This window comes from Mobula hypostoma, chromosome 1 (genome assembly GCF_963921235.1).
Source record: "Mobula hypostoma chromosome 1, sMobHyp1.1, whole genome shotgun sequence".
Lineage (NCBI taxonomy): Eukaryota > Metazoa > Chordata > Chondrichthyes > Myliobatiformes > Myliobatidae > Mobula > Mobula hypostoma.
In genome coordinates, this window is record NC_086097.1 from 222316256 (window position 1) to 222331281 (window position 15026).

Below are 15026 nucleotides of genomic sequence, written 5' to 3' on the forward strand. Positions count from 1 at the left end.
GAAATTTCGTTGTTCCCCATTACCTCTCCAGCATCGTTTTCCAGTGGTCCAATATCCACTCTCGCCTATCTTTTACACTTTATGTATCTGAAAAAACTCACAATAAGCATTGTTCCTCCTGCTGTTCTTCCCCGGTCCATTGTAGTAAAGACTGTGGTCCAATGTTATAACAATTATAAACCATGCAACGAATGATTATAAGCACCATCTTAAACTCTGTCCAGGATATGAAGCACTATCTCAGAATGGTACTTGCATCTTATTGCATTTCTACGGCAGCATGGTAGATATGGGCCAGCTCTTCTGCCTTTAGTTTGCTGACAGGTGTCATGAGTTAATTCTGAATTCTATAGCTTTGTCGATACTAGTCAGCCAGCTACCTGATGATAGAAGACAAACAGCACAGAAAGCAGATGATAAAAGGGTCTTAACTGCCAGTCAGAAACCAGCATATACCTGCAAAATCTATTTCCTATGGTTAAAAGAGAAAGCAACACTGAAAGAGTAGAATTTTTCTTTCTATTTGCAATAATTCCAGGTTGCTGATGAGAAACGCACAGACTGATATGAATGCAAATTATGTCATTTTGAACCTTAGCACAGGTTGCCATGTGTACAACTCCTTGTGCTCCCTCAGCTTGCTTCCTACTGTTAATGGGCTATGATATTTAGTGCCTTGGTCAATATCTCATACAAGAGTAGATGACAAAGTGGAAGATAAAAACTCTTGCAGCCTGTAGCATAAAATTTAGGGAATACTACCGATCAGACAAACTGGCACAAAATATAACTTACCATTTTATTCCATTATTGCTGCTTGGTTTCTCTGGAAGTTACTGCTAAAAACTCTGGTAAGACCTTGAGCAATGCTAGTCGAATCCATACAGGTTTTTTCTTTTTCTTTTCCAGACCTCATAGATAAACTGTGTCTCAAACTGAGGACTAAGGAGAGACAACTGAGGCCGCAAGTCTGGATGGGCAGAAAGTTAAGTCAAGTCCAGTCAAGTCACTTTTTATTGTCATTTTGACCGTAACTGCTGGTACAGTACACAGTAAAAACGAGACAACGTTTTTCAGGACCAAGGTGCTACATGAAACAATACAAAAACTACATTGAACTATGTAAAACAACACAAAAACTAGACTACAGACCTACCCAAGACTGCATAAAGTGCACAAAACAGTGCAGGCATTACCATAAATAATAAACAAGACAATAGGCACAGTAGAGGGCAGTAGGTTGGTGTCAGTCCAGGCTCTGGGTATTGAGGGGTCTGATGGCTTAGGGGAAGAAACTGTTACATAGTCTGGTCGTGAGAGCCCCAATGCTTCAGTGCCTTTTGCCAGATGGCAAGAGGGAGAAGAGTTTGTATGAGGGGTGCGTGGGGTCCTTCATAATGCTGCTTGCTTTACGGATGCAGCATGTGGTGTAAATGTCTGTAATGGCAGGAAGAGAGACCCCAATGATCTTCTCAGCTGACCTCTCTATCTGCTGCCGGGTTTTGCGATCCGAGATGGTGCAATTTCCGAACCAGGCAGTGATGCAGCTGCTCAGGATGCTCTCAATACAACCTCTGTAGAATGTGGTGAGGATGGGGGGTGGGAGATGGACTTTTGTCAGCCTTTGCAGAAAGTACAAACCTGCTGGGCTTTCTTTGCTATGGGGCTGGTGTTGAGGGACCAGGTGAGATTCTCCGTCAGGTGAGCACCAAGAAATCTGGTGCTCTTAACGAACTCTACGGAGGTGAAAAGATTGTTGTTCATCAAAAATTATTCTTGGATATTTAGAAGCCCAGTATTCAAGGGTGTTAACTAAGGTGATCATGAATTTGGGACATCAGAAAAGCAGGTTAGATGTGGGTACCACAGGGTAAGGCTTAGTGAGATCCCACAGTCCAATACAGTGCAATCAAAACATTGTTGTAAGACCATAAGATATAGGAGCACAATTAGGCAATTGGCCCATTGAATCTGTTCCTTTACTTCATCATGGCTGATGCATTTCCTTCTCAGCCCCAATCTCTTGCCTTCTCCCAGTAACCCTTCATGACCTGATTAATCAAGAATCTATCAACCTCTGCCTTAAATATACCCAATGACTTGGCCTCCACAGCCGCCCGTGGCAATCAATTCCACAGATTCACCACTCTCTGACTAGGGAAATTCCTCATCGCTGTTCAAAAAGGACGTCCCTCTATTCTGAAGTTGTGTCCTCTGGTCCTAGACTCCTCCACTGTAGAAAACTACTCTATCACGGTCTTTCAACATTCAATAGGTTTCAATGAGGTTACCGTTCATTCTTCTGAATTCCAGCGAGTAGAAGCCCGGAGCCATCAAACGTTCCTCATAGGACACGCCTTTTAATCCTGGAATCACTTTTGTGAACCCTCTCCAATGTCAGCACATCCTTTCTTAGATAAGGGGCCCAAACCTGTTCACAATACTCCAAGTGAGCCCTCTCAAAATGGATGCTAACATTGCATTTACCTTTCTGACCACCAAATCAACCGCAAAGTAACCTTCAGAGGAATCCTGCACAAGAAGTCCCTTTACACCTCAGATTTTTGAATCTTCTCTCCATTTAGAATAGGGGTTCCCAACCTAGCTTCACAGACCCCTCAGTTAATGGTAGGGGTCCATGGCAATAAAAAAAGGTTGTGAACCCCTGAATTAGAAAATAATCTACACTTTAATTTCGTCCACCAAATTGCATGACCATACATCTTCCGACATTATTCCAACTGACATTTCTTTGTTCATTCTCCTAATCTGTCTAAGTCCTTCTACAGCCTCTCTGCCCCTCCACTTATCTTCATATTGTCTGCAAATTTGGCCACAAAACTATCAATTCCATCTTCTAAATCATTGGCATATAATTTAAAAGGAAGTGGTCCCAACACAGACTCCTGTGGAACACCACTAGGTTACCAGCAGCCAACCAGAAAAGGCTCCCCCATTCCCACTCTTTTTTCTCCTGCAAATCAGCCAATGCTCTCTCCATGTTAGTATCTTTCCTGTAAGAAAAGTTGTCAGGAAGATAATCCCACAGGAGTAGTGTAATTATCTCCGTAATTTTCTAAATGGAATGGTGCACAGATACTGAAATCACTTTATACATATTTCTGAAAGAGACCACATCGGATGTTTAAGTCTGAGTCACACTAGGAACTGCTGACTCAAATTAGTATGTCATAAAATGATCCACAAATAGTCACCATCTCATACTTCAGTGAGATGTTCTTCAAGTCTAAAGCCAGATCCCTTAAACCACCTATGAATGCAGTATAACACTTTGAAATGCAGACAAAATTGAGCAAAACCACATCAATTGAAAGGGAATAAAATTTAACAAAGGTTCATGAACATTCATAAGAAATGGTAAGTCAGAAGTGCAACAAAATCTAAATTGCAGAAAAATCGTGCAAAGATAATAAAAGGGAAGATCTGTGACAGAAAAGTTAAAAGCAAATTTAAACAACAAACCAACAACCTGTAAGAATGAGGCACAAAGTAATGTTGCAGAATGACCTGGCCTGATTATTCTGTGCAAATTTCGTATGATGCAAACCTCAGCTGGGGTATACCAGTATATATAAGATATTATAACAAACACCATGCTACTTTTAATATTTTATAATTTGTCCACCCTGCTTGGCGACTGTGCCAATCGTGCACGGTCAGTTCAGAACCAGTGCAAATCGCCATCACCGACGCCCGGGCGCCAACGAAAGCCAGGCACGGCTCCCTTCCTCGACGCTCAGCCAGGACCTGCCACGAGCCACATGGTTTCGCCTCGCCGTCACACGAAACACACCCGCCCCGACGCGCTCCGGGAGCCTGCCGGTGGGGCGGGCGGCGCATGTGCGTCCCCGGGGCAGAGCGTGGGAGCGGCGGTTTACCGTGCCCCGGGCCGGCTCGTGCGGGCTCCAGCGCCCGCCCGCCCGCCAGTCAGTCAGTCAGTCTGTCAAGAGGCGGCGCCGCCCTGACGTTGTTCTGCCAGCCGAAGGGATAATGCTGAATGAAAGTGACTGGCCAGCGTCGGAGATTAATGCACACCCGCTACTCGCATGTTGTTTTCTATGTAGGTTCGATAATGGAAGGACCTGTGTGAAGACCTGTACGGGTTTATTTTAAAGTGTTCTGTGTATTTATTTATTGTTTTGGATTTATTCTAGCTGGAAACTCCTTTAATTGACTGATTTAGTATTTGTTTTTTTTAAATCGCTCTCTTTTTTAATAGTCGAGTTGCCATGGCAGAAAAGATCCCAACGGGGATTGCTAAGAAAGCATCCCGATCCACGGCTTCCCTTCCCCCGGAGCCCATGGAGATAATCAGGAGAAAGACTTGTTCCAGAAGGGTTAAAATCAACGTTGGAGGACTTAACCACGAAGTCTTATGGAGGACATTGGAAAGGTTACCCCGGACTCGTCTGGGGAAACTGAGGGATTGCAACACCCACGAATCCCTGTTGGAGACCTGCGATGATTATAACCTCGATGAAAACGAGTACTTTTTTGATCGTCACCCTGGGGCTTTCACGTCGATTTTGAATTTCTACCGAACTGGGAAACTGCACATGATGGAAGAGATGTGCGCCCTGTCCTTCGGCCAGGAACTCGACTACTGGGGCATTGACGAGATCTACTTGGAGTCCTGCTGCCAAGCCAGGTACCACCAGAAAAAGGAGCAGATGAACGAGGAGCTGAGGCGGGAGGCTGAAACCATGAGGGAACGGGAAGGCGAGGAGTTTGACAACTCGTGCTGCCCCAACAAAAGGAAGAAGTTGTGGGACCTGCTGGAAAAGCCCGGCTCCTCTGTGGCCGCGAAGGTAAGGTGCTGATGGGATTCCCCAGGAAGACGCGGTCGGCTTGATCCTGCCGCCAGCAGACTTGCAGGCAGATACAGCTAAGCCTAGAATGAAATAAAGCAGAGTTTAGTTCACTCTTTTTAATCGAGAAGTATTTTTTTCTTTGCTCATTATAACGGTTATAAACTTCTCAACCATTTTCCATTTCGTACCAGGAAAAGTGTTGGTGCAAGCGAATGGTAGGAACAGCGGTGAAATCTGTTGTCATGGTGATTTGAAGGCTTGTAAATACTACTTGAGTTGTTGCAATATTTAATATTTTAAATGGAAACTACGTAGTTTTTCAGTGGAAGTCGAGAAAAGTTAAAGTATGCCGAAATGATTCGTGTGATTATTTTGATTATTGCAAGAAACAAAGATATGTTTATATAATTATGTGGTTTACAATTCAACTCATTCGTCTATATCTTTCATTAACATTGCGCTAAAACTTCAGTACACTTGTAAGTGCGTTGCAGTGCTAATTACAGAACCTGATGTAATTACAAACCGGATTGATAGAATGAAGACGAGAAGATTAAACGTTTGTTTTACCTTGGAAATTGTCATCCTTGCGTAAGGACGAAATCGGGAGAGTTATGAATTGGCCCTCGTCCTTAGAAAGCCGTTTTATTATCTGTTTTCATTGTGTAATTTCCTATGTTTGTTTATTTGGTTTCTTATACCCTGGTCCATAAAAGCAAACAACAATTTTCTTAGCTAATCATTCATATTAAAATACTGTACGCAACGTCTAAATAATTACATGTTGGGCGATCTTGGTACAATTCAACATTCATTGTATGCTCGCTAAAATGGGCATTGTAACACTTAGAAGCACCTTTTCTCATTGAACAAAGAAAGAAATGAATGGCTAATGAAAAGAACTCAAGTTCAATTCTGGAAATAAAGAGTACTGACTAATTTGCTGCTGTGGTTAGGTGTGCTTTCTTCGCTTAATTTAAAAGCTGGCAATGGAATGAAGGGTGGGTGGTTTGAAAGTAAACAGGGATGAAATCACAGGGGAAACCATTGCTAACAGTTTACAGCTCATAATATAACTTTGCCTTAATTTCTTTATATAAAATTTGCCAGTGGTTTCTCAGTTTTTGCACTGTTAAGTCATCCTTATCCCCGTTCTGTTGTTGCATTCTTTCTTCTCTACAATACTGGGTATATTACACTGGTGGTCTGCCAGCAGTGGGTTCAGGATGTGATTTACATTTGATAATACTCCTATTATGTTACTTGCTTGATAATATGTCATGGCCAACAGAAGGTGGCTATGAGCAATTTGCCGACAGTTTTTTTTAAATGTTTTGGCAGCACAGATGGTGATATCTGCTTTGTCAAAACACACAGGCAAAAACTGGCTAACTTTATTAGGTACCCAGAAGGCCCACCTTACTGCCGAAAAAAAATTGTATTGATACCCCACTGGATTTATAATCTATATTGTTCTTGCTGAAGTGGAAAGTCCCACTCGATGATTCAAAAATACAGGTTGGCAGTCTACAACTACGGTTATTTTGCAGCTAATATTTCTAACCTATTATTTATGAAAGGGGTTCCTCTTGTTTATGCCATGGACTTCTACCACTAACCAAGAGGTCCTTGGGCCCCAGGTTGGGAGCCCCTGATTGCATTGCACAGTTGCTACCCAAGTTGTGATGTCAATTATGCATTCATGCAGGTCACAGTAATGTTGATCAATAAGAGAGTGTGAAACATAAGAAATAATAAGAGGAATAGGTCATGTGATCTATGAGTTCCATAATTTGGAGGCATTAATGTTGATCATGTGCCTCCAATAATTTTTCCAATTATTCCCCATATCCTCTGGTTTCCATTAGTGTCAAAACTCTTACTAACTTTTGAAATAGGCTCAATTAGTTTGCATTGCCTATTAAGGCAGAGAATTCCAAATATTTTTTCTGCATATAGAAATTTCTTCTTTTCTCAGTTCTAAATGATGAAGCCTTTTATCGTGATACTTTATCCTCTTGTTCTGCAGGCAGAAGAAACAACAGTCTCTCCTAGAATCTTGTATGCCAGAATAAGATCAGTTCTTATTTCTCTAACCTCCAACAAATATAAGCCAGTTGTAAATATATACTACACTGACACCAGAACAAATACTGTCTTTTTCAAATATGGAGATCAAAAGTATATATTATTCAAGTATGATCTTGCCAATATTCTGTACACTTTCTTCTGTGCTCCAATTGTCTTGAAAAAAGAGCTATATTCAATTTTTGATTTAATTTTCAATTAATGCCTGTTTTACCTGCATGTTTATTTTTAGTGTTTATGAACCATCACATCAAAACCTCTATACTACTGTATTTACTAATTTTCCACCATTTCAGATCGTCGTTTTTCTTCTTCTTTATCATGCATTAGCTTCCAGAGGAAACCACAGGGAGAACATATAAACACCTCAAATATAGTACAGAAGATCATGATCAAACCCAGGCAGGAGCAATTAGGCAGCTGTGCAGTAGTAGTATTATCTAAAATAATCTTAAACGTATTAATAATACCTTCTGAGCCTTGGCTTCCCCATATTAAATAATGTTCAATTCCTGAACGAAAGAGGAATTCATCTTTTAATCTTTTCATTTTGCTGTCTTTTTGTGGCACTGCTTCATAATATTTGAGGTCCTTGATGTTGAACGAAGTACTCAATGCATTCCAGAATTCAAGTAGCTATATTTAATATCACCACACAGTTGATTTTTGAAATATCTAATAATATCTCCAAATCTCCTGTGATAATTGTATTATTCTTATGCTATTTAGTTTATTTCTCTAATATCATGGCATTATATTTGCTATTAGTGTTTGTCATTCAGCTGCCCTCCTTGCTCTCCAACTTAGACACCGTTATTTGTTCTACAAATACCCTTCCCTGATTTGTTGCTGCATCTGCTAACTTATCAGGTCTGTTCCATCTTCAAATTACTTAAATAATTTGACAGGGCAAAAGATATGAAAACGAGTAACTTCCTTGAGCTTGCTCTGCCATTCAGTAAAACTGTGCCTGATTTTGAACTTTGCCTGCTTTTCCGCCCATTTCCTTGTCGTTTGATTCCCTTCAATGTAGAAAAAGAATAACGTCAACTTTTAAATTTTCGCTCACTGGAACCTGCAGCCGAATGTCATAAATGGTTGAACCCTTTTCCTGAGATAATTTCATGATGCTAGATTCTTCAGCTTGAAGAAACAATTTTTCAGCATTTATCTTTAGAATTGTATGTGTTGTAATGAACAACAGGAATTCTGCAGATGCTGGAAATTCAAGCAACACACATCAAAGTTGCTGGTGAACGCAGCAGGCCGGGCAGCATCTGTAGGAAGAGGTGCAGTCGACGTTTCAGGCCGAGACCCTTCGGCAGGACTAACTGAAGGAAGAGTGAGTAAGGGATTTGAAAGTTGGAGGGGGAGGGGGAGATCCAAAATGATAGGAGAAGACAGGAAGGGGAGGGATAGAGCCAAGAGCTGGACAGGTGATAGGCAAAAGGGGATACGAGAGGATCATGGGACAAGAGGTCCGGGAAGAAAGACAAGGGGGGGGAACCCAGAGGATGGGCAAGAGGTATATTCAGAGGGACCGAGGGAGAAAAAGGAGAGTGAGAGAAAGAATGTGTGCATAAAAATAAGTAACAGATCGGGTACGAGGGGGAGGTGGGGCCTTAGCGGAAGTTAGAGAAGTCGATGTTCATGCCATCAGGTTGGAGGCTACCCAGACGGAACAACACCTTATATTCCGTCTGGGTGAACAACACCTTATATTCCGTCTGGGTAGCCTCCTTTTAATTAACTTTTAGGGAATCATGCACAAGGACTCCCCAGTCCCTTTCACCTTAGTTTTTTGTATCTTCTCTCCATTTAGAAAATAGTCACTCCTTTCATTTTTCTACCAAAGTGCATGACCACACACTTCCCAACACTGTGTTCCATCTGCCATTTCTTTGCCCATTCTTCTAATCTGTCTAAATCCTTCTGGAGCCTCTCTACTTCCTCAGAATACCTGCCACTCCACCTATCTCTTCATATTGTTTGCAAACTTTCCAACAAAGCCATCAATTCCATCACCCAAATCATTAACACATAACGTAAATTGAATCGGTCCCAACGCAGACCCCTGTGGAACACTAGTAGTAACTGTCAGCCAGCGAGAATAGGCTACCTTTGTTGGCACTCCTTGCCTCCTGCCAATCAGCCACTGCTTTATCCATGTTAGAATCTTTTCTATAATACCATTGGCTCATTAAGCAACCTCACATGTGGCTTCTTATCAAAGGCCTTCTGAAAATCCAAGTACACAACATCAACTGATTCTTCTTTGTCTATCCTGTTTCTCCACACTTGTCTATCATTGCAATCCTGCATTCACATTTATCACCTATGGTGCCTGTGTAATTTATTTTACTGAAGGCATTTAATCCTTGGATGTACCAGAAGACAGAGTGGTGAACAAATGGCGACCAGGTGGTAGAACCTAATGACCAGTGTATTTGTAAATACTGTCAAAAGTTTATTATGTTTGAAAAATTATTTACAGGAGCTGGTCATCAGCTTTAATTACCTTTCCCTGATCTAATTACCCTTGACAAGTGATGATGAGCTGTTGCCTTGAACCAATGGGCAAAGATAAGCTTACAAGGCTGCTGAGTAAGGAGTTCCAGCACCTGCACCAATGACAATATATTTCCAATAGTATGTGGCCAAGTAAGTTGTGTTGTTCCCATGTGTTTGTTCTTATCTATCTTGATGGTAGAGTTTGCAGGTTTTGGAAGTGGTTCAAGGTAGCCTAGATAAGTAACTGTAATGTATTTCATATGTGATAATCTCTTAAACCACTCTATTGGAAATTTGTTTTGAAAGTATCTTCGCTTTACAGAACCTTTTTGCATGTGTCTAAGACTTTTACACAGCACGGTATGTGGCTGGTTCAGATGAGTTTCTGTTCAATTGCATATTGACAGTTGGAGATAAACCATTGAATAACAAGGGAAGATGATAGGATTGATATTGGTGATAATTGTTATCGATATTTTCATAGTATGAATATTACTTGCCAACTTTCAGCCCATGCCTGAATGTTGTCTAGGTCTTGTTGAACACAGGCAGTTTCATTTGCTAAGGCACGCAACATGCTGGAGGAACTCAGCAGGTTGGGCAGCATCAGTGGAAATGATCAGTCAACATTTCGGGCTGGAACCCTCCGGCCCGAAACGTTGACTGATCATTTCCATGGATGCTGCCCGACCTGCTGAGTTCCTCCAGCATGTTGTGAGTATTGCTTTGACCCCAGCATCTGCAGAGTATTTTGTGTTTTCATTTGCTAAGGAATAGAACATGGAATTGAAAATAGTACAATCATCAGCAAATAGCCCCACTTCTGACATTCTGGGAAAAAAAGAAGGTAATCGATTAAGTTGGGAGAGGTGTGACTCCAAACCAATGGAGTATTTTACTTTTCTTATCTCTAGATTTCATCTCACCAGGATATTTTAATGTTATACTTGGTTAAATGCTGTCTTGACGTAAAAGGCAATCATTCTCACCTCGTAACTGAATTTAGTTTTGTGGTCCATGTTTGGAGCCACTGTAATTGGTCCCGTCAAAGTCCAAACTGGTGATTGGTGAGTAGTTTGTAGGAGAGAGTATAAATATTATTTAATAGCATTGTCTATAACAGCTTCCATCACTGTGGTTGAAAGCAGACTGACTGGGCAGTAAATATCTGGGTTAGATTTGCCCTGCTTTTTGTGAACAAGACATGGCCAGACAATTTTCTGTTTGGCTAGGTAGATGCCAAGTTTTTAACAACAGAGCTTTGATCTGGTTCATTGATGTGAGATTGTTCAATTCTGTTTATTACAAATTAATTTTGTATTTCTAACATTCACTTAACTGAAATATGCCTTTTGACTGTGTGTTTTACATCCTGTGTTTTTGCTCATTTTTTTTGTTGGCGTTTGCGCATTTTTTTTGCACATGGTGGGGGGGGTGTTAATTTATTTTTCTTTGAACGAGTTCCATTGTTCTTCTTTGTTTTGTGACTGTCTATGGAGAAGATGAATCTCAGAGTTGTATATTGTATACTGCATACATTGATAATAAATATACTATGAATCCTTTGAATTTAAGCTTCATTAGGCTTTCACCTCAAAATTTTTAGGTATGAATAGTATTACTTCTGACACAGATGTATTGAATACCAAAGACAGAGCAGAGCAGAGAATGTGACGCATTGAATTGCCATTATGTACATTGAAGTTTGATCCAGCCCATTATGAATTTCTCAGTGTTAAATTCCACATTCTTGATAATGGATTCCAGTGTCATATTGACAGTTGATTTGGTTAATTGGTCTATAACTCTCGAATTTCTCTCCCACATACAAGCAAAGTTAGGTTATTTAGCACCTCATCTGTGTTATCGTTCAATGTTAGTGCCACCTTCTTGCACTACCATATAATCCTTGATTCCTTTAATGTGTACAGGTATGTTGATATTCTAATGATTACAGGCCGGGCCTACTTAATCTCTCATTATTTAATAAACTCATTATCCCTGCAATCTGAAGGACTTCATTCTACTTCCTCTATCATACATATTCTTTCTTAAGTAGGAAATCCGGTCTGGGGTACAATATTGCTGCTGTCGCACAGGGACTCTACATAATAAGAACAAGATCTCTTTACCCTCATGCTTAGATCATCATGGAATAAAGGCCATTATACTGTTTGCCTTCCTAGTTGCTTACTTCATCTGCATGCTAACGTTCAATGATTTATGTACAAGGAACATTGAGGTCTCTCCCTATATTTGAAAGATACATTGTATTCTTTTTTGCCGAAGTGGATGAGCTCATATTTTCCCATATAATATTCCACCTTCCGTGCCCTTCATATTCTCAGCAAACTAACATCCCCCAGTCTTTCTCCATGTTTATGAAAAAATGTTTCTACTTGTTTAATATTCTAATTTCATTTTATATTTTAATCACTGGCCAACTTCTTGACCTCCACTCCTGTACATATAGGTAATGGTAAAAGACAGTCCGTTGCCTGGTAATTTCGAAATCGTAAAGGATGAATACAGGACTACAGGTGTTGTGTTTGAATATGTGCAGTATACGGAATACGATAGATGAATTTGCAGCACAGTTACAGATTGGCAGGTATGATATTGCAAGCGTCGCTGAATCGTGGCTGAAAGATTATAGCTGGGTCCTTAATGTCCAGGGATACACACTGTATCAAAAGGTTAGGCAGGAAAGCAAAGGTATTGCATTGCTCTGTTGGTAAGAAATGAAATCAAATCTTTAGAAAGAGGTGACATAAGATTGGAAGGTGTTTCATCATTGTGGATAGAGGTAAGGAACTGCAAGAGTAAAAAGACCCTGATGGTAGTTGTATACAGACCCCCAAACAGTAGTAAAGATGTGGCCTACAAATTACAAGGGAAGATAGAAGATGCATGCCAAAAGGTTACAATAGTCATGAGCAAATTCACCTTGAAATTTGAGAAGGAGAAGCTAAAATCAGATGTACCAGTATTACAGTGGAGTAAAGGGAATTACAGAGACATGAGAGAGAAATTGACCAGAATTGATTGGAAAATAACACTGGCAGGGATAACGGCAAAGCAATAATGGCTGGAATTTCTGGAAGCAATTCGGAAGGCACAAGATATATACATCGCAAAGAGAAAGAAGTATTCTAAAGGAAAGATGATACAACCGTGGTTAACAAGGGAAGTCAAAACCAACATAAAAACGAAAGAGAGGGCATATAATAGAGCAGAAATTAGTACGATGTTAGAGGATTGGGAAGCATTTAAAAACAAAAGAAGGCAACTAACAAGTCATTAAGAAGGTAAAGATGAAATATAAAAGTAAGCTAGCCTATAATGTTAAAGAGGATACCAAAAGTTTTTTCAGAAGCATAATGTGTGAAAGAGAGGGAAGTGTTGATATTGGACCATTGGAAAGTGATGCTGGATATGTAGTAATGGTGGACAACAAAATGGTGGACAAACAATAAATATTTTGCATCAGTCTTCACTGTGGAAAACACTAGCAATTTGGTGGAAGTTCCAGCTGTCAGAGGTCATGATGTGTGAAGTTACCATAAATAGAGAGAAGATCCTTGAGGAACTGAAATGTCTGAGGTAGGTAAATCACCTTGATTCGATGGTGTATACCCCAGAGTTCTGAAAGAGGTGGCTGAAGAGATCGTGGAAGTAGTAGTAATGATCTTTCAAGAATCACTAGATTCTGGAATGGTTTCAGGAGACTGGAAAGTTGCAAATGTTACTCCACTCTTCAAGAAGGGAGAGAGGCAGAAGAAAGGAAACTATAGGCCAGTTAGTCTGACCTCAGTGGTTGAGAAGATGTTGGAGTCAATTATTAAGGATGAGAGCTCAGGGTACTTGGAGGCACATAATAAATTAGGCCATAGTCAGCACCGATTCCTTAAGGGAATATCTTGCTGACAAATCTGTTGGAATTCTTTGAAGAAATAACAAGCAGGATAGACAAAGGAGATTCACTTGATGTTTGTACTTGGGTTTTAAAAAGGCCTTTGACTAGGTGCCACATATGAGGCTGGTTATCAAGCTATGAACCTATGGTATTACTGGAGAGATTCTAGCATGGATAAAGCAGTGGCTGATTGGCAGGGGGCAAAGGGTGGGAATAAAGTGAACCTTTTTAGGCAGCACACATCAAAGTTGCTGGTGAATGCAGGCCTCTTCCTAGAGATGCTGCCTGGCCTGCTGTGTTCACCAGCAACTTTGATGTGTGTTGCTCGAATTTCCAGCATCTGCAGAATTCCTCGTGTTTGCCTTTTTAGGCAGGCTGCTGGTGACTAGTGGTTTTCCAAAGGTGTCTGTGTTGGGTCTGATTTTTTTACATTATATGTCAATGATTTGGATGATGTAATTGATGGCTTTATTGCAAAGTTTGAGAATGATATGAAGATGGGTGGAGGGGCAGGTAATTTTGAGGAAGTAGGGAGGCTATAGAAGGACTTAGATGGTTTAGGAGAATAAGCAAAGAAATCGCAGATGGAATACAGTGTTGGAAAGTGTATGGTCATCCACTTTGGTAGATGAAATGAAAGGGTTGACTATTTTCTAAACGGAGAGAAAATACAAAAAAACTGAGGTATAAAGGGACCTGGAAACCCTTGTGTAAGGTTCCCTAAAGGTTAGTTTGCAGTAGTCTATGATGAGGAAGGCAAATGCAATGTTAGCATTCTTTTCAAGAGTACTAGAATATAAAAGCAAGTATGTAATGTTGAGACTTTATAAGGCACTGGTGAGGCCTAACTTGGAGTACTGTGTGCAGTGTTTGCCTCCTTATCTTAGAAAGGATGTGCTGAAACTGGAGAGTCATAAAGATGATTCCAGGATTGAATGGCTTGTCATATGAAGAGTGCTAGATGGCTCTGGGCCTGTAATTCACTAGAATTCGGAAGAATGAGTGGCGGCTTCATTGAAACCTATCGAATGGTGAAAGGACTTGATAGAGTGGATGTGGAGAGGATGTTTCTTATGGTGGGAGAGTCTTAAGACCAGAGGACACAGCCTCAGAATAGAGGGGTGTCTTTCAGAATGGAGATAAGGAATTTCTTTAGCCAGAGAATGGTGAATCTTTGGAATTCTTTGCCACAGGCAGCTGTGGAGGCCAAGCCTTTATGTATATTTAAGGCAGAGGTTGACAGATTCTTGATTGGTCAGGGCATGAAGGGATACGGGGAGAAGGCAGGAGATATGGGCTGAGAGGAAAATTGGATCAGGCATGATGAAATGGCAGAGCAGACTTGACGGGCCAACTGGCCTAATTCTGTTCCTATATCTTATGGTCTTATGGTCTAATTTTGCTGTATTGCCATTAGATGCAACTTTTTTGGTTTTGCTATGACTGTCACACCTTTTCCATGTCTTTTTTTTAACCTTTTGATCTGTATTCAATGTATTAATGAATTTATGTAGTTTGATTATTTGCATATTTGCCTCCTAGATGAATTTGGAGTGAAAATACACTTCAGAAAATTGACAGCATAAGAATCAATTCAGATAATCTAATACAAAATGGATGTCTGGTGTTGTGGGTACAGGATGTGAAAGTTCCAACTTATGATTTTAAAGAAAAGGGCA

At 40.5% G+C, this 15026-nt stretch overlaps 1 protein-coding gene across 1 annotated transcript in view; it reads left to right on the forward strand.

Moving 5' to 3' along the window:
* Positions 1-3890: 3890 nt before the first annotated feature.
* LOC134355239 (potassium voltage-gated channel subfamily B member 2-like) overlaps positions 3891-15026 on the forward strand; it is a 349009-nt gene continuing 337873 nt past the window's right edge. The window contains exons 1-2 of the mRNA XM_063065032.1: positions 3891-4081; positions 4241-4829. Of these exons, the coding sequence (XP_062921102.1) occupies positions 4068-4081; positions 4241-4829 (603 nt within the window). The 5' untranslated portion in view covers positions 3891-4067. The remainder of the gene's footprint in view (positions 4082-4240; positions 4830-15026) is intronic.